At 44.5% G+C, this 20,108-nt stretch overlaps 1 protein-coding gene and 1 long non-coding RNA gene across 4 annotated transcripts in view; both read left to right on the plus strand.

Annotated features, from left to right (window-relative positions):
- Nucleotides 1-14,143, plus strand: part of LOC137413984 (uncharacterized) — a 53,550-nt gene extending 39,407 nt beyond the window's left edge. For 2 of the 3 annotated variants that reach the window (XM_078778121.1, XM_078778122.1), the window contains one exon: nucleotides 29-2,508. In XM_078778121.1, the coding sequence (XP_078634247.1) occupies nucleotides 29-1,596 (1,568 nt within the window). In that variant the 3' untranslated portion in view covers nucleotides 1,597-2,508. Of the gene's footprint in view, nucleotides 1-28; nucleotides 2,509-11,851 lie in introns of those variants that run through there. The other variant, XM_078778123.1, reaches the window with a different exon arrangement.
- Nucleotides 9,125-11,092, plus strand: LOC144892288 (uncharacterized). Its single transcript, XR_013623494.1, has 2 exons — nucleotides 9,125-10,504; nucleotides 10,739-11,092. It is a non-coding gene; the product is annotated as an uncharacterized LOC144892288 (long non-coding RNA).
- Nucleotides 14,144-20,108: the final 5,965 nt, after the last annotated feature.

Consider the following 20,108-nt stretch of genomic DNA (forward strand, 5'->3'; position numbering starts at 1 on the left):
CGTCCACTTGCGTGCGTTGCGTCCCCAGCGTGTACAGCAGTGAGGCGGTGTACTACAGTGAGAGAGTGTACACAAAGTGTGAACAAGTCTCCTATCAAGATGAGTGCTGCTCTTCGTGACAAGTGGCTGAAGGAATTCAACACTGGCGGCGATGGGGCCACCTTCAAGTACGTGTCGAGTGACATGGCTTTCTGTCGAGCTTGTGAAAAGACTTTCCGGGCGAAGCAGAAGTCTGAGCTGGCCCAATCTGTCCGAGGAGACCGCCACAAGAGCAACTTGGCCTTGAAGAAGAAGAGGACGGTCACGCAAGTCACCATGGAGGACTTTGGTGGCGGAAAGAGGCACAAGTGCGACGTTGTGGCTCAGGAGATGTGCCAGGCCATGCTGGCTGCTGGCATCCCATGGTCGAAATTGGAAAACCCTGCCCTCCGGTCATTCCTGGAGAAGCACATCACTCTCCAGATCCCCGATGAAAGCTGGATTCGAAAGCACTACCTCGACAAGTGCTACGACGAGGCCTTGGCGGGGATCTGTGCCGACCTCGGACAGCAGCCCATCTGGCTGTCCGTCGACGAGACGACCGATTCGGCAGATCGATATGTGGCCAACATCATCGCGGGACGCTTGTCCAAGGAGGGGTACTTTCGTCCCCACCTCGTCCAGTGCATGTTTCTGGAGAAGACCAACTCCGGGGAGATCGTGCGCGCAGTCAATGACACGCTGCGCTATCTTTGGCCTGATTTCAAGCCGGAGTGCCTCAAGGTCCTAGTCAGCGACGCCGCGGCCTATATGATCAAGGCCGGCCATGCCCTGAAGGAACTCTTCCCGGACTTGCTGCATGTGACTTGCGTTGCCCACGCGCTCCACCGTGTCTGCGAGACAGTCCGAGAAATGTTCAAGGACGTCAACGACCTGATTGCCACGACGAAGAAGGTGTTCGTCAAAGCCCTGTCGCGTGTTGTCCTTTGGAAGGAGCAGCAGCCCAATCTTTCTCTCCCCCCGGAGCCCATTCTGACTCGGTGGGGGACGTGGATCGACGCCGCGGTATTTTACGCCGAGCACTTCGAGGCCGTCAAGGACGTTGTGGACCAGCTGAACGATGACGACGCGATGGCAATCCGGAGTGCCAAGGACCTGTTCGGAAAGGCGGACATCAAGCTCAGTTTGGTCTTCTTAAATGCCCACGTGTTGTTCATCCCGAAGATCCTTAAGCAGCTGGAGGAGGCCGGCTTGGAGCTGGCCAAGGCCTTCCAGCTCCTTGATCAGGCCAAGGAGGAGCTCGAAAAGATCCGAGGCTGCCGTAAGGAGATCCTGCTCACCAAGTTCAAGGCGGTGCTGCAGTGCAATCCCGACATTGGTGTGCTGAGGACAGTGGCTTTGATCCTGGATGGAGATCAGCACGGATCTGAGGTTGGTGTGCCGGCTGGAGTCAAGCTTGCCGACATCCCCCTCTTGAGGTACTGCCCCATCGTCAGCGTCGACGTGGAAAGATCCTTCTCCGTGTACAGAAACGTCCTCACCGACCGCCGACACCCCCTCACCATGGAGAACATTACCAAGATAATGATTTCAAACACCTACTTTAACCGTTCCTAAAAGGGTCTTGTCAATTTCTTCTCGTCCTCTACTTATCAAACAATGCGGTTGCAATAAAGGTACCTGAACGTCATTTTTTACCTGTTTACTAGCCCAGGGTGCTTAATGTTGTGCAGGAAAAAGCTTACCATTTTTTGTTCTTGTTTTTGACTGATTTCTGAAAAACTTGGTAATAATAAAAAATGAATAAAACGGGGGAAAAAAATATTTCGGGATTTTTTCACATAAAAAAAAAAAAATTCCCGCTTTTCAAAACATAAAAGGCCTATTTTCTTAACATAAAAATCCGTAGTCTAACTGATCACGTCCTGGATGGACATCTTCTTCTTCAGTAGCTCATAACTTTGAGTGAAATGCGATCGAGTTAAAAATAGTCAGAATTTCACCAAATCTGTTTCATTCGTTTGTTAATATGCCTCACCTATTGATAATTCTGCAATTGGAATTTCATTTGAGTTTGAAATGACCGCGGGAGATCGCGTGATCGTGATCACATTCTGGGAGGACAAATTGGTGTGTTTCTTCTTTTTTCAACAATAAAGACTTATAGCTTCGAGACCGTACATCCCATCATCTTGAAATTTTGCACACTTCTTCCGCTTTATGAGAGCTACATTGCGTTAACAATTCAAGTCGATCCATGCAGTGGTCAAGTCAAGAGTTACAAGCTTTTTAAGATTTAACTTCCATTATTTATTGCGGCCAAACCATGTGACTTATCAAAACGTCTCAAGTAACATTGAAACATCCTCCCATGAGGAACATTTGTGTAAAGTTTCCACTCGATATCTCCACAAATTATGGAGGTGATACCATTTCTAGTTTGAGCTTTAAAACGTCATAACTCTGAAACCATGTGTCGGATGACGTCGTGCTCAGTGACTTTTTTGTTCGTCATGGGTATGCGAATACGCCTGCCAGGTTTGGGCTCGATCCGTTCAGCCGTTGTGGAGAAAAAGGGGTTTTTATGTTTTTTCACGAAAAACAAGATGGCGGCCGAACCATGTGACGTATGACCTCGAATTTTTTTTGCAATCTGAGTTTTTTTTAACTAAGCATCTGGGAAAAAAATCCCATTTTCTGGGGAGAAAATTTTTTGTTTGATGAATTCTAACCTCTTAACGTTAGCATTTTTAATATACTCGATACACATGTCTTTTGTTCCCATTGAAGAGTTCTTCAGAATGAGCCATTCCTCAAATTTTTCCATTGGGCCGTTTCGGAGATACAGAGGGGAAAAGTTGAATTTGTTTTACAAGATGGCGCCCATACCACGTGACCTATGACGTCATCATTAGCATTACAAAATTCTAGGAGCCGAGACGATCATTTGATGAAAATTTCCTGTCAATCCGACCAGCGGTTGCTGAGAACATTAATTATGAAGTTTTCGGAGGTGCAAAATAGGGCGGCAGAATAATAATAAGAAAAACTCTAGCAGTAATAAATAGGTTACTCTCCATTTCATCTATCTATAATTCCAGTAATCTCTGTGTGTGTGTGTGTGTGTGTGTCTGTGTGTGTGTCTGTGTGTGTGTGTGTGTGTCTGTGTGTGTGTGTGTGTGTTTGTCTGTGACCGCTGTTTCTCGACAACTACCGGTCCGATATACTTGAAACTTGCCAGGTATATTGCTGGGGACCCGAGGATGTGCCTTTTCAAGGTTTGAAATTAATCGGAGAAGTAGTTACCGAGCTATGTCCAAAAAACGATTCAACCAATCAGAGAGCAGCGAGCTATCACGTGTGCCGAACGTGGCGAACAGACTCTGCCTCGGACGGCACATTTGAGAGCGTATTCATTTATTTCACGTTGGCAAACTATGTTGGCACTATGTTGGCGTTAAACTATGTTTTAAAACTAATTAAAACTAATTTGCGATTCATCGTAACTGCGATATGCGACCTTCCGGACAGTCAAATGAGGACGTCACTTCCGGACTTACGGATAGTCATAGTGACGACGTACTGATGCTGAACGTGGCGAGCAGACGCTGCCTCGGACGGCACATTTGAGAGCGTATTCATTTATTTGACGTTGCAATCTGTGTTGATTGTTGTAAGGTACGATCGATTGTAGTACACGTTTATAATAACTCTGCCGATACAGGCCCGATTAACTGCAGCGCCATCCGAGCTGCGGCGTCGGGACGATACATTCATTGTACGGTCACATCACGCACTTACGGGCACGCCCATGGGCCCATGGGCACGCCCATGCATGCATGGGCGAAGACATTTTTTTATTTTTTTTTGGAAAGGAACGGGCACCCACGTACGGGCACGTCCTAGTGGAGAGTAAACCTAATTATCATTTGGATTTACGAGGATAAGTCCAAGTTTGAAAAGTTAAATTTCTGATATCAAGCCAATGAAAACCAAAGAAAACCCCCATTACTGCAGCATGCTGGAAAATGCAAATGCTCTCTATTTAATACGATCATTCAACTAATGATCATACGATCGATTGTAGTAAACCCTCCTTTATGACAGCAGCCTTTGGCTCATTGGGACGTTCCTGTTTATCTTGCGTATGTCGCGTAAAGGGGGTGACACAATTGGTTTATTCAATCTGTCTGACAGATGTCATTGTCAGTCTGTGTTCGAAGAGCTGCGTACTTTCATTTTAATTTCATATTTTGAATAATGTAAAACACGAATCGGAATATGAAGGTGCAGCTTCGCAGTGTATTGGCTCTAAATTTGGCAAATATGATGGATTGTTGTCTTGAGTGTGCATGCATATTGCATACTTGCTATAAAGGAATTGCTTCAGTCTGTCTATTAGTCTGGCAACAAACAACAACAACATGCATTTTAAAGGTCATTTTCCATACTAGAGCGGGGGTTAGCCTTGCGGTCCCCATGCCAATCTTCTCCATCTTGCCCTATTTTCTGCATCTCTCCTTGTTAACCCCCTTGCCCGCATTTCTTCTTCCACCATCTTTAGCCAAGTCTTTCTCGGTCTTCCCCGTCCTCTACTTCCTTCTACATTCATTTCCATCACTCTTCTCAACCAGTCACTTCCGCTTATATAAACATCATCCTTCCTCAACACATGACCAAACCATCTCAACCTGTTCCTCTTTACAGCATCCATCACAGGCTCTATTCCCATCATCTTTCGCAATTCATCATTTGTCTTCCTCTCTCTCTCAACGATACTCTGCACATCCGTCGAACCATTCGCATTTCCACCCTTTCCAACCTTCGTTGCTGCTCTACGTTCATTACCCATGTCTCGCTCCCATAAATCATAACACTTCTCACACATGCAACATACACCTTTCCCTTCAGATTCAACGACACTCCCCTCATCATCAGCACGCCACTCAGTTCCCGAAACTTCTTCCGTGCACATCTCACTCTAGCACCCGTTGCCGAGTCTAATCCACCTTCTCCATTCAGCACGTCTCCGAGGTAGCAAAATGTTTTCACACCTTCCAGCTTCACGCCGTCTCCAAGATCCAACTCAACATTTCCTCCATCTGCAGCTCCCTCTGTGCACACCTTACATTTGAATGTAGCTGCCACACTGGTTAATGACCCTCTCAGACCACTACATTTTTGATGAACCCACTCAGCGCACATTGTACATTGAATGGAGTTCACTCCGACACCCTTCCTACACACAGCACAGGGCCACTTCCCAGTTCTTTCCACCTCACCACATGCTTTACCACTTGCCATCACCTTCGTCTTTCCGATATTCACCTTCAGACCTTTTGTCTCCATACATTCCTTCCACTTGTTCATCTTTTCCTTCAGTCCATCCATACTTTCCGCAATCAACACCAGATCATCTGCATACAACAACTCCCATGGTAAACCCTCCTTTATGTTCTGAGCCAGCACCTCCATCACAGCTTCAAATAGTAGTGGACTTTGTACCGACCCCTGATGCACTCCCACCTTCACCTCAAACTCACCACTGTTCCCGTCCTTCATCCTTACAGCTGTGCGTGCTCTTTTGTACATTGCCATCACTACTCTGATCAACCATTCCTCCACTCCTAACTTCCTCAATGCCCATGTCAATACTTTGCGTCCATCCCATCGTCCCAGACGCATTCGATCTCCCTATCGAATGCTTTCTCCAGATCAACACACCCAAGAAACAACTTCTTCCTCTTCTCCATGTACTTCTCCTGCAACTGCCTCACAATGAAAAGCGCGTCTGTCGTTCCTCTTCCTGTCTATTAGTCTGGCAATCAATCAAAATTGAAAATCCTTCCAAACACGAAACTTCATGTTTTTAGGAACATCATGGACACAAACTACGGGCATGAATAACTAGTTTCACGTGTTAACTAAGGCGGTGTAAAATAGGATGCATCCACAGCGGTAAACTTCTGATTCGATGGTTTGTTTTGTGTTTTTTTAATCTCGTTGCTGTCGCTGTATCAACAAAGTCATACATCGGCCGGCAAGTTGCTGTTGTTGTATACCCCGGACACTCGGACAGTTGTGTTGAACAAGCCGGCGGCACGGAGACAGCCGATCCACCTTCACAAATTCAGGGGCACGACAGAGATAGACAGGGGAAGACAGAGGTAGACAGAGGTAGAGAGATTTTAGTGGCCATCTTGGATTTTGGCAGCCTTCTTGGGATTTGGGTATTTACTTTGAATATAAATATTATTTTGTGGGAAAAATGTATTCCCTAACATCCATTAATTATAAAATAGATGGAAAAAAACACATGGACGACATATGGTCTTGCAGGGCCAATCTATATTCTGGCGGAAGCATAGTGGATGATAGCATGGAGCCAAAAATGCCAGCAATCTTGAGAGGATAACTTATATCCATTTTCTTCAGCACCCTTCAGTTACATAGAAACCACCATCAAAGCTCAAAGCATTCTTGTCACGGGACCTACACATTGATCCTCTACTTTCGGTTCCGCTGCATTACAGATGAGCATAGATATCGGGCCAGTTTTCAATGGAAATGGACTACTTTATGCCATTATGCTTTTTTACACTAGAACCGCCGCTGTGGTCAATTTGACCGCAAACAATTATTCAGTAACCGATTGTGAGCGTAATTTTTTTTTCACAGTTTTGAGGATCCTCTGCTTTCACTGTCTCTCGGTGTTAAGTATTCTCACAAAAAGTTGACCGCCTGACCTCAACTACATTTGATTTATGCCCTCATTATACCAAAAACCACCGCTGCGGTCAATTTGACCCCAAATATTATCGGTACATATTGTTCCGGTGGCCGGAGCGGAATTCCCCTCCTGAACACCGAATATGTTATGGCCCGGAGTTTGGGTTTACTACGAGGGGGTTAACCTCTGTTCCCCCCCGAACCTACCGGACCTGCTGCTGCCACAATCTTGGAGGTGTCCTGGCTCCCTATTGTTGGAGCCCGTAACTCTGCCCCACAAGTTCCCCCACAATAACTTTCACCCTGATTGGTGGGTTTCTGAACCTGGACACCATGTTGTGGCTTGGAGCCTGGTGCATTGCCTGGTAGCTTATCCCTTATAAGTGGAGGACCTATCTTTCCTTTACCCAACGCATGAAGACATAATAACCCAAAATAAGGGAAATGGACTAAGACAATGGTCTCCTATGAAATAACTATTCGAAGGGACCTGTATGGTAGTTGCCATTACTATTTAGTGGTTTCTCAAAACCGCAAAAATATTTTGATGCAATTTCATCGCTGTGTGCGGAATCTGCTAAGCTGGAAGAGCACGTACAATCCCCAATATGTCATTCATTCGTTCGTTCATTCATTCACTCATTCTTTCCCTCATTCAATTTCAGACAGTGTGCAGAAACACTTGGTGGAGGATGATGTGGGTGAGCTTGAAAGTGGTTGGATGTCAATGAAAGATAGTCTGTTGGGAGCCGTTGGTGATGTATGTGGATGGACAAAAACCACCGAGGCACTCCGAAACATGGTGGTGGGATGATGAAGTTGGAAAGAAGATTGATGAGAAGAGGAAGAAGTTCAAGGAGTGGCAGAAGGCGAAGGGTATGGGGGCAGAAAAGGCACAGCATGAATGTCACAAGGCAGCCAAAAAGGCTGCAAAGAAAGAGGTAGCAAAGGCACAGGAGGCATGTAGGAAAATGTTCGGAGAACGCTTGGATTTGGAAGAGGGTCAGAGAGCGGTATTCAGGATTGCAAAGCAGATAGCGAAAGAGAGGTGTGATGCGATGGGGGTGAGTTGCTTGAAGGATGAAGTGGGACAAATCGTTGTGGACCCAGATGGAATTAAAGGAAGATGGAAGAGATATATGGAAATACTGTTGAATGCAGAGAATGAATGGGATAGCAACATAGAGTAACCCAGTTTTAGGACCATCAGAGAAGATAATCGAGAAGGAAGTTGAGGGAGCGATAAAAGCAATGAAAGCAATGAAGAGTAGAAAAGCGGGAGGGCAGACGGGAGTTGTGGGAGATATGTTGAGGGCAGTGGGAAATTGGGGTGTGAAGAGAATGACAGAGATCTGCAACTATGGTGGTGAAAGAAGGCCGCATTCCAGTGGATTGGGAACTGAGTACCCTCGTCCCTCTATGCAAGGGGAAAGGTGACCCTCTGCCCTGTGGCTCGTATCGAGCGATAAAGTTATTGGAGCATGGAATGAAGGTATTGGAAAGGGTGTTGGAGAGGAGGATAAGAAAGAAAGTGAAGATTGACGAAATGCAGATTGGATTTATGCCAGGAAGAGAAACGACAGACACACTTTTTATTGTGAGGCAGTTGCAGGAGAAGTACATTGTGAAGAGGAAGAACTTGTTTCTTGGGTTTGTTGATCTGGAGAAAGCATTCGATGGGGTTCCACGTGAAGTAGTGACATGGGCATTGAGGAAGCTAGGAGTGGAGGAATGGTTGATCAGAGTAGTGATGGCAATGTACAAAAGAGCGCGCACAGCTGTAAGGACGAAGGACGGGAACAATGGTGAGTTTGAGGTGAAGGTGGGAGTGCATCAGGGGTCGGCACGAAGTCCACTACTATTTGTAGCTGTGATGGAGGTGCTGGCTCAAAACGAAAAGGAGCGTTTACCGTGGGAGTTGTATGCAGATGATCTGGTGTTGATTGCGGAAAGTATGGATGGACTGAAGGAAAAGATGAACAAGTGGAAGGAATGTACGGAGACAAAAGGTCTGAAGGTGAATATCGGAAAAACGAAGGTGATGGCAAGTGGTAAAGCATGTGGTGAGGTGGAAAGGACTGGGAAGTGGCCATGTGCTGTGTGCAGGACGGGTGCGCTGAGTGCGTTCATCAAAAATGTTATGGTTCAAGAGGGTCATTAACCAGTGTGGCAGCTACATTCAAGTGTGAGGTGTGCACAGAGGGAGCTGCAGATGGAGGAAACATTGAGTTGGATCTTGGAGACGGCGTGAAGCTGGAAGGTGTGAAAATATTTTGTTACCTCGGAGACATGCTGAATGGAGAAGGTGGATCAGACTCGGCAACGGTTGCTCGAGTGAGATGTGCATGGAAGAAGTTTCGGGAACTGAGTGGCGTGCTGATGATGAGGGGAGTGTTGTTGAATCTGAAGGGAAAGGTGTATGCTGCATGTGTGAGAAGTGTTATGATTTATGGGAGCGAGACATGGGTAATGAACGTAGAACAGCAATGAAGGCTGGAAAGGGTGGAAATGTGAATGGTTCGGTGGATGTGTGGAGTATCGTTGAGAGAGAGGAAGACAAATGAAGAATTATGAAAGATGATGGGAATAGAGCCTGTGATGGATGCTGTGAAGAGAAACAGTTTGAGATGGTTTGGTCATGTGTTGAGGAAGGATGAAAGTGACTGGTTGAGAAGAGTGATGGCAATGAATGTAGAAGGAAGTAGAGGACGGGAAGACCGAGAAAGACTTGGCTAAAGATGGTCGAAGAAGAAATGCGGGCAAGGAGCGTTGTTGTTGGGAGTTGCAGAAAATAGGGCAAAATGGAGAAGATTGTCATGGGGACCGCAAGGCCAACCCCTGCTCTTGCAGGGAAAATGGCCTTAAAATGCCTGTTGTTGTTGTTGTTGTTGTGCAGAAACACTGCCGTGAACATGACGCGACGGCCTAGGCTCTCGGACAAAGAGGTTTTCCACCAATTACTTCAGCAGCTTTCTGACCGAGTCAGAGGGAGATTATATAGAAAGTGATGAAGACAATGACGAATACATTCCCGAGCAGGACCATATCACTGAATGTGACTCGGCTGAAGAAAAATCGGAAGCAAAGCCACAACAGCAAACAGTGTCCACATGTGGAAAAGCATGACATCATGGCAGTCCATCAAGTCCAAAGCCAAAGGTACAACCTATAGCTCTGTGTCAATCAGGCTACATGCTCAAGGAAACTGCAAAAGATGAAACTGTCTTGGAAATTGCTGACAGTACGAATGCTCCAGGCAGATTGCCACATCATAATGTGCTTCGAAAGGCACAAGGGCGAACGCCACATGCGAGGCGCAGCATCACAAAGGAGAGTGGTGTGAGTTCCTGGTGGCTGCTTATTGATGAGCCTATGTTATGCCACAAAGAAATGTACTGAGACGGAGTCCAGGGGACAACTCGATAATGATGAATGGTCCATTTCTCTGCCTGAAATTGTTACATTTATTGCTGTGCTGTATGCCCGAGGTATGTACTGCGTGAAAGGAGTCCAAGTAAACAGTCTGTGGTCTGTTACATGGGGCCCACCATTCTTTTGCATTATAATGAGATTCTTGCGATTTGACCAAAAGGCAACGAGATCTCAACGTTTGCAGACGAACAAATTTGTGCTGGTGTCCAAGGTCTGGAATCGGTCTGTAGACAATTGTATCCGCTGCTATCAGCCTGGGGAAAACATCACCGTGGATGCGCAGCTATTACCCACAAAGGCTCGGTGTCGTTTCACTCAATGATGGTGATGAAGCATGGTGACACAACCCTCACAGTTTACCAGGGTAAGATAAACAAAAATGTTTTGTTACTCAGCACCCTTCACCCGACTGTGGAAACACAGGATAACCCCAAGACGCTTCCCGACACTGATGCTTTTTACAATTCCACTAAATACGGAATGGATATTGTTGACCAGATGTCCAGGAAATGCTCCATAAAAGCAGGATCTCACAGATGGCCAGTTCATGTCTTTTACAACGTTCTAGACTTTGCTCCCATAAATGTATGTGGTGCAGTGACTGGGAAACGCATCAGCCGACGAGATTTCATTGCTCAACTTGTTGGCGAGCTTCGACAGGGGTACTCTTCTGAGCCACTCCCACAAGAGGTACAACAGTCGAGTAGTGTGGAGCAGGCACCTCCTGCAAAGTGCAAGCGGCATCAATGCCAAACCGCCAAATGCAGAAACAAAACGGTGGACATCTGTGCAGTGTGCAGCAAGCAAGTGTGTGGCAAGTGCACAGGCCAAGTGATTAGAAAATGCACAGTTTGCTGCCAGCTGTAACAACTAAATGGTGCACAGTTGTGATGTGTTTTTTGTGTTTCAAGCAATTTCATCATTACAAACAATAAACATGTGTTTGACAATTTATTTCTTGCTTAATTTCATATGATGACCAACTTTTTTCATCAGCGGTCAAATTGACCGCTGCGGCTGAATTAGGTATGTGCGCGATGCTTGTGGTTCTCGTGTTAAATCTCGTTGCTATCGCTGTATCAACAAAGCCTACATCAGCCGGCGTGTTGTTGTTGTTGTTGTTGTTTACCCCGGACAATTCTGTGTTGAACAAGCCCGCAGCACGGAGACAGCCGATCCACCTTCACAAATTCAGGGTCATGACAGAGGTAGACAGAGAGTGGGAGAGAGATTTTAGTGACCATCTTGGATTTTGCCAGCCTTCTTGGGATTTGGGTATTTTCCTGAAATAGAAATATTATTTTGTGGGAAAAATGTATTCCCCGACATCCATTAATTATAAAATGTATGAAAAAAACACATGGACCACATATGGTATGGCAGGGCCAATTTATATTCTGCCGGTCGCCATATTGGGTTATAGCACGGAGCCAAGATGCCAAAATGCCAGCAATCTTGAAATGATAACAGCCACCCATTTTGTTCAGCACCCTTCAATTATATATATAGAAACCACCATCAAAGCTCAAAGCATTCTTGTCACGGGACCTTATACATTAATCCTTTCCTTTCGGTTCCGCCTCATGACAGATGAGCATAGACACAGGGCCAGTTTTCAATGGTAATGGAGTACTATTCATTATGCTTTTTAAAATGATGATGTTTCACAGCAATAGTGATTTATTGATGGTTTTCTGAATTGTCTTTGCAGAGAATCAATTGAAATTGGTTTCTCATTCTAAGTCAAGTTCGCAGTTGTTTGACAGTGAAGTTTCTTTCAATCAGAACATGACACAGACTTCTTATCAGGAAGTCAACAAATATAGCAGTGTATTGACTAAGAACAATTGTAGATCGTCATTCAAGAAAATTGAAAGGAACGAGAAGCTGAACGAGAAGCCGCACAAGTATTCTGTTTGCACGAAAACATTTATCTTATTAAAGTCTTCAAAGAGATGTCAAGCAATACACAGTTGTGAGATGCCATACAAGTGCAATGTGTGCAGCAAGGATTTCACTCATTCATCACAATTACAAACACATGAAAAAATACACACAGGGAACCAACGAGAGAAGCCTTATAAATGTCCTGTGTGTAGCAAGGATTTCACTCGTTCATCAACTTTACAAACACATCAAAAAATACACACAGGAGAGAAGCCTTATAAATGTCCTGTGTGTAGCAAGGATTTCACTCGTTCATCAACTTTACAAACACATCAAAAAATACACACAGGAGAGAAGCCTTATAAATGTCCTGTATGCAGCAAGGATTTTGCTCATTCATCAACTTTACAAACACATCAAAAAATACATACGGGAGAGAAGCCGTACAAGTGCGTTGTGTGCAGCAAGGAATTTTCTTGGTTGTCATCTTTGAATTATCATAAAGTGAAACACACAGGGAGAGTCTATAAATGTCCTGTGTGCAGCAAGGATTTTGCTCATTCATCAACATTACAAATACATCAAAAGATACACACAGGAGAGAAATCTTATAAATGTCCTGTATGCAACAAGGATTTCACTTGTTCATCAAATTTACAAACGCATCAAAAAATACACACCGGAGAGAAGCCGCACAAGTGCTTTGAATGCCTCAAGGCTTTTATTCATCTGTCAAAGTTGAAGCGACATCAAATAATACACACTGGAGAGAAGCCGTATAAATGTTCTAAATGCAACAAGAGTTTTGCTCTTTTATTAACTTTATCTCGCCATCAAAAAATACATACAGGAGACATGCCCTTCCAATGCTCTGTGTGCAACAAGACATTTGCTGTTGCTTCACATTTGAAAACGCATCAGAAAATACACACAGGAGAGATGCCTTTCAAGTGTTCTCTGTGCAACAAGTCGTTTCCTCGTTCATCACGTTTTGAAACACATCACAGAACACATACGCGAGAGAAGCCTTACAAGTGCTCTGAATGCCCCAAGGCTTTTGTTGATCGCTCCAACTTTAAGCGGCATCAAAAATTACACACCAGAGAGCATTCCTGGGCACAGAAGCATAAACCACAAGGGGAAGCACTAGTTTAGAAAGGGGTGGGAGGGAATAGCATTAGCCTGAATGGAGGGGATGACTTTAGTATTCTGTTTATTTTTTATTTTTTTTAGATATTAGACACATAAATATCACACACACACACACACACAAAGGTAGATACTTTGAGACCTGTGAGGGCTCCGTTCCACCTTCTGAAACCCGCAAATGCAGATAACCAACGAGAGAAGCCTTACATGTGCGCTGAATGTAACAAGGCTTTTCGTAATCTCTTCAACATGAAGCAGCATCAAATACTACACACACGAAATACCTTGCTGCACACACAATTGATGTGTGTGCAGCAAGGCATTTTTTCATCAATCAAAGTTGAAGTGGTATGGAAGTGGAGTAATTATTCTTCAATGCTCAATTAATCTTTATTGTTGAAAAAGAGAATTTTTGACCATCTTACTATAAAATTCACCAAATGTTCGTCCGTCCATTCGAAGGTACCGCAAAAACGGCTCAACCGATCGCAACGATATTTTGGGTGGGTATTCCTGGGACCCCTGGGAGTAAAATAGGCTATATTGTTTTTCCAAATTTTCCAGTTTTTCCAAACACGATGGAATAATATTTGCCGATTATGAACAGTGATGTGGCTTTAGTTGAAATTCTACAAATACTGTTTATTCTACGTACCAGGAGAGAGTAGATCGACTCCTGACGAACTCTTCCTTTATAAACTTGTGGCTCCGAAGTAACATGGCAGCGTGTGCAAAGCGACTGAGAAACAGATGAAGCGGCCGCTTCCGTGTTACAGATTCGGCGCGCACTCTTCACACATAAACGTGCGACTGAGAAAGACATGTCGCGGCCGCTTCCGTTTTGCAGAATTCAATCTTTTTTCAAAATGGGCGCCATGTACTGTTTAGATTTTGATGATTTGTGTGTGATATGATTCAATGGATGTTTATATGAATCGTTTAAAATAAATAAAAAGCCTTCAATTTCTGATTTTGCCTTTTCATTTGGGCCTCCCAATTGAAGCCCCACCCATAGGGTGGGTACCGTTGCTCATATAAGGTAATGCAGAGCTCTTGAGATCATGTGATTGCCTGCAAAGCATTTTGCGTAAAACTGAGTGAAGCAAAACAGAATGCTGAGCACTTGTGTTTTCATCTCTGTGTTTAATTTTATTTTGCAATGTGCCAACCACTCGTGAGAGATAACAGATCGCAGAGTCGCTTGTGTGCCAATATCTGATCAAACTCATGTTTACTCTCCTGACCCCTTAACCGTCAGCATGAATAGGCATAAAGTGTGATTTTCCCCCATAAATTGCCACATCACTGTTCATTTGTATATAATGGGCTCAGTGAGGCATTCCAGTGGGAGGATAATGCTGACCCCTATGTGGTTTTAGCATCTCTCTCCATATGTACGTATTAATGAATGATGCAACCAACTGTAAACAGGTATGGCTCAATAAAGTTATTCCACGACAGTGGCGTCAACGAATCCACGCACAAGAGACAAAGAAGAGGAGACCTTCAGGTTAAGCCCAACAAGTCTTCAATTTGATAGCATGATTGAGCCAATTCACCACCATCACAAATCACCCCACACCCCCACCCCACCCTCCCATCCCCTTATCCAATCCGTGATATTTTCTTCCCCTCTGTTATCTTATCTGTTTTACATGTTAACACCCCCACTCCAAACCAACCTCCTTCCAAATTCCCTGCGTGTTTACTTCTGAATTTTCCACTCTTTAACCCCTTGTTTGTGCCCGAATCACCTGGTCCTTGTCTCTGAACCTCTTTCAGGGTGTCGCCGTCATTCTTTCCTTTTGCCACACTCTTTCTTCGTCGCCTTTAGACCAGTTCCATGTTGGGGTTTGGTCCCCCGTCTCGTTGCACAGTCAAAACTTCCTCTTGTGCCATCTCGGCCAAATTCCTGCCATCTCTGTCTTCACCTTCAAGCGAGCACTGAGCTCACCTCACTCTAATCTCTCTTGCCACTTGTTGCCTTGCCATAGATGTAATCTCTTCTATTCTATCTTTATCTAGATATCTTTTAATTGTTGAAAAGACCTTCTCAAATTGATGAAGGGGTACTCTCTCCACCCTAGTGGCCAGTTTCGTTTTATTAAGCTAGCTCCTCGACCCATCACCTTTACATTTACTCCCCCATGCCTCATGTATGGAATACATCCTGCATTGGAGGATTATCTCCTTCACCTCAACACTCCACATTTCCGTTTGTAGTTTTCTCCTTTGGAGTATTGTCTTTGATGGTGATTGGTGGTGAGACAGTTAGCACCTTCCCAACTTCTTCCTTTGGTGCATAATTATGTCCCTTTGCAAGGTGATGTTTTCCTCACTTGAGAAGGTGCAGTCATTATTTTTTTACAGCGCACTTTCCTGCTGCTGGGACTAGCCGCACAGACATAGGGGTTCCCCTATAAGAGGCCTGTGACACTTTGCTCGAGATATTTTTCTTCTTTTTATCAACACAAGATGTTCTGTCGTTTCCCTGTGCCCCGTCTTCATCACCTCCTCCCGTGACTCACTGTGCAGCTTGTGATGAAAATCAATTGATGTCCACACAAACTCCAAAGATCATGAGCTCTAATCCAATCCAATTCAGCAGCATCTATTAAAAGAACGATACACTGATAAGCAAGCGTTCACAACCCATTTATTTGTAAGGCGAGCTGTGATATTAAACCGTAGTTTCCTATCACAGCTCGCCCAAGAGTCTGGACCACGGCATCACATTCCACTCGCTTTACTCCCACCTTCATTCCCAGGATTTACGTCTGCTGTCAGGGTGATACACCGGAATTTCTCGGCACCTCGATGAACGTATCACCAAAGTCCACCTCGCATCGCTGCCCCGACCTGCCCATTACAGAGCCGTGCACATTATGTGTCATTCCCCATCTCCACATCCCAGTGGGGACCTAAGCCACGGCTCTGCCACTCTTATCCCTCTTCACACCTTCACTTCTGGCATCTGGAGTTTCTCACGGTTCATTGGAGCCATTTCTGTTCACAAAACGCCATCTGATCTATCATATTTGGAGTTAGCGGCGCTTTGCATGCATTAATATTTCTATCTTTACTCACAAACCCTTCCATCCACCCTTCAAACCTTCGCTTCTGGCATCCGGAGTTTCCCACAGTTCATTGGAGCCACGTTTGTTCACGAACCGCCTTGAGCTCGATCAGACTCTGAGTTAGCGGCGGGGGCTTCACATGCATTGATGTTTCCGTCTCCACTCATAATCACTGTGATCCCCCTTCAAACCTTCGCTTCTGGCATCCGGAGTTTCCTGTGATTCATTGGAGCCACGTCTGTTCACAAAGCACCATCTCAATTTATCACACCCGGTGTTAGCAGCGCTTTGTGTGCATTCAGTTTTCTGTCTCCACTCACCGTTAGTCAGGTTAACTATGTTTTTTCGTTCAAAATTTTGGTAGATTAGCAAAACTATACATTTTTGGAATATTCAGAGCATGAGGAATCCAAAAATTAAGGTTGACATTTGCGTAGACACCTTTGCGAAAATGACACTCAGGACAGTGATGAAGATCTGTAAAAGCATATTCCTGAACGGTATAGACCTAGTAGATCCTGTGTATAGGACTTATAGTTCAATCTGATACTACCTATAGGACTTATAGTTCAATCTGATACTAACAAGGCTGCTTTCTTGCTTTACAAACCCAAACTTCAAAGGACTTACAATATTATGTAATACATGTATTATGTAATACAGTTATATCACAAATATAAAGACAATGGTTTTCAATTACCTTTGTTTGTTGCTTTTCTATACTCCTGAGCACTATTTTGAGGCCTTTATTGGATTCCTTGACCCAGAAAACATAGGATTAGCATATTGAATTAAGTCTCTAGGTTGACTAGAAGCCGAGATAGCGCAAAATATGTATTTTATGGCGGCCATTTTCAAAATCCAAAATGGCGGCCATGCAGGTGTCTGTGCAAATGCCAACATTGATTTTCAGATTCTCCATGCTCTGAAGATTCCAAAAATGTACAGGTTTGCTAATCCCAAAATTTTGAACGAAATTATATTTGTTAACATAGTGAACCTGACGACGTCACCCACCTCCTATTCACCGAAGACCCCTCCCATCCGGGGTTCGCCATTTATCACGCACAACAGTTCAGTCCGTACGTGGTCCACACGACAGCGCACCTCGTACCTTTGTCCTTTTGATGACCACCTTCAGGGAAGAGGCTCCAGAATCGCAAGGGGTCCTCACCACATACAAGGCTTTCATCTGCAGCTCAATGGAATACTGCTCTCCCCTCTGGGCTGCTGCTCCTGTCTCACACCTAGCTCGTCTTCACGCTGTTGAAACCAAAGCTCTTAGAATCATTGGAATCTCCCGCGATGAAGCTGATTGCGAGGGCCTTTCACTTGCTCACCGCAGGCAGGTTGGTGGTCTTTCTGTCTCCTACCGACTCCTCTCTGGCCTTGCCCCCCCCCCCCCACCCACGCCCCCAGCCCTGTCTGTGCTCTGTCCCCCCAAGTACTTCTACAGGTCGCACAAGATCTGCCTGCAACCCTTTTCTGGTGAAACTGCCAAAATTAAGACTCTCTGCTCACCTTCACTCTTTCATTCCTCTTTTCTCCCACCTCTGGAACAAACTCCCTCACTCTCTTCAATCCCACTCAACCCTCCAGGTCTTTAAAACAGCTGTTCACCACCATCTCTTATCTTCCCCCATCCAAAACCTTGATCTTTTCTACCCCTGTTAATTCGCCCCAGATCCAATTTTCTGAAATACCGACTTCTTTCCTGGAAGTCCTAGCAGTGTCCATGTGTTGTTTTTTTTTTTACCTCTCCCACCCCCCTCCGCACCCCCCATCCCACACCTCCCCCCAAGCCCTCTACCTCCCACAGATCTCCCGATGTCCCTGCTCTCAAATGTTGTACTTATGTGCTTCCCCCTCTCTCCCCATCTTGTCTCCTGCTGCCTTTATTTCGTCTTATGTGTCCGTTTTTTTGTTTTTTTGGGGCATTAATGTTAGCTCTTACACGAGCCTCGATCTTGTATACAAAACAAAAAAAAACTCTGCCACACAGTAATTGTGCATGCTCTCCCAATGATTCTCTAATTTGTCACCAAGACCAAAGTCCACAGATATCCTTCAGCACCTGTGCGTAGGGGAACTGACGAGAGGGCTGGTGAGGCAAGCCACTCGTGACAACTCCATTGTGTGTGTGTGTGTGTTTGTGTGCGTGTGTGTGTGTACGCACGTACGCATAACATTCATGTATTTCAAAATGCAATAAAAGCTTTAATGCAGTAAAACAGAAAAAATCTTTCCCAAAAAAAATTCCTGGATCTGGCATAATATCCTGAGCTTCACCAAAAACGAATCAATTCTTCCTTATCCCAAAGGCAATCATCCCACCAACTTTCATCCAAATCCGTTCAGAACTTTTCCAGATATCTTGTTCATGAACACACACACACATACATACGGACTGACACGATCAAATGCATTACTCCCTTGCGGGAGTAATAAACCTGAAAATCGCAGAGCCAGAACCAGAATTATTTATTTGGTCTGGGAAGCCCATGCGAGGATTCTTCTTCTTCAGCCTCTCAACCCTGGGTGAATATGCGATCTTTTTTTAAAAAGTTGGAATTTTGCCAAATCTGTTTTATTCGTTTGTTAATATACCTCAGCCATTGACAAATCTGGAATTATAATTTTATTTGACGTTCAAATTAACCCGGGACAGTGTCAAACGATGCCTGCAAGTCTGTACATGTGATAAATAAAATTAATCGTCCACAGTCGAAGACTTCTTCTTCACGCAATAACAACTTCCAGCTTCCAGACCATACATCCAATCATCTTCAAATTTTGCACACTTGTTACTCTTCATGACTTCTACGACAGTATGAAGTTTCACGTCGATCAATTAAGTGGTTCAAGAGATATAAATGTTTTTATTATTTGCGTTTAATTAACGATATCTGCCAAACCACGTAACCTATCGCAAATTCCAAAAGGGCATTTTAGTAGACTGATATGCTGAACAGATCTGTGAAGTTTCCCCTCGATTGGATCACAAATGAGGGAGCGAGGTTTTATATTTTTGTGCTTAAAAACGTCATAACTCTGAAACCATGTGATGCATGACGTCATGCTCGCTGACCTTTTTGTTCGTCATGGGTATGCGATTCTTCCTGCAAAGTTTGGCCTCGATCTGTTCAGGCGTTTTGGAGAAAATTGGATTTTAGTGTTTTTCACTCAAAACAATATGGCGGCCGAACCACGTGACCTGTGACGTCATAACATAACTACCATTAAAATATTCTGCAGACTGAGTCCCTCCTATGGTAAAAATTTGCTCTCAATCGGTACAATTATTGCAGAGAAAATGGTTTTTAAATGAAAAAAAAAAAAATCCCCAAAAAAATTCCTGGATCCGGAATACTATCCTGAGCTTCACCAAAAACTAATCAATTCTTCCTTATCCCAAGTGCAATCATCCCACCAACTTTCATCCAAACCCGTTCAGAACTTTTCCAGATATCTTGTTCACAAACACACGAACACACACACACACACACACACGGACACGATCGAATGCATTACTCCCTTGCGGGAGTAATGGGCATGGGTGATTGCATATGCGATTGCTGAGCAGTACATCCCATTGACGTTGTTGTTGATCATTCAGGTGTTCCTCCTCATTTCCTCCTTGTCCCACAAGCCCATTTGTTCTGTCTGATTATATTGGAAAACAATTTTACTGATGACTCCATCCTTTGCAGAACGATCCACGTACCCCCATTCACTGCTGAATCCTTCATCGGACCCACACAAGATAAGACCCTGGTCAATTGCAATGTCATGTTCAACACCAGCAACTCCAACATTCTCACTGTGTCTCCACAAGGATCAGCAAGATAAATATTC

This window comes from Myxine glutinosa, chromosome 5 (genome assembly GCF_964187855.1).
Source record: "Myxine glutinosa chromosome 5, kmMyxGlut1.1, whole genome shotgun sequence".
Taxonomy (NCBI): domain Eukaryota; kingdom Metazoa; phylum Chordata; class Myxini; order Myxiniformes; family Myxinidae; genus Myxine; species Myxine glutinosa.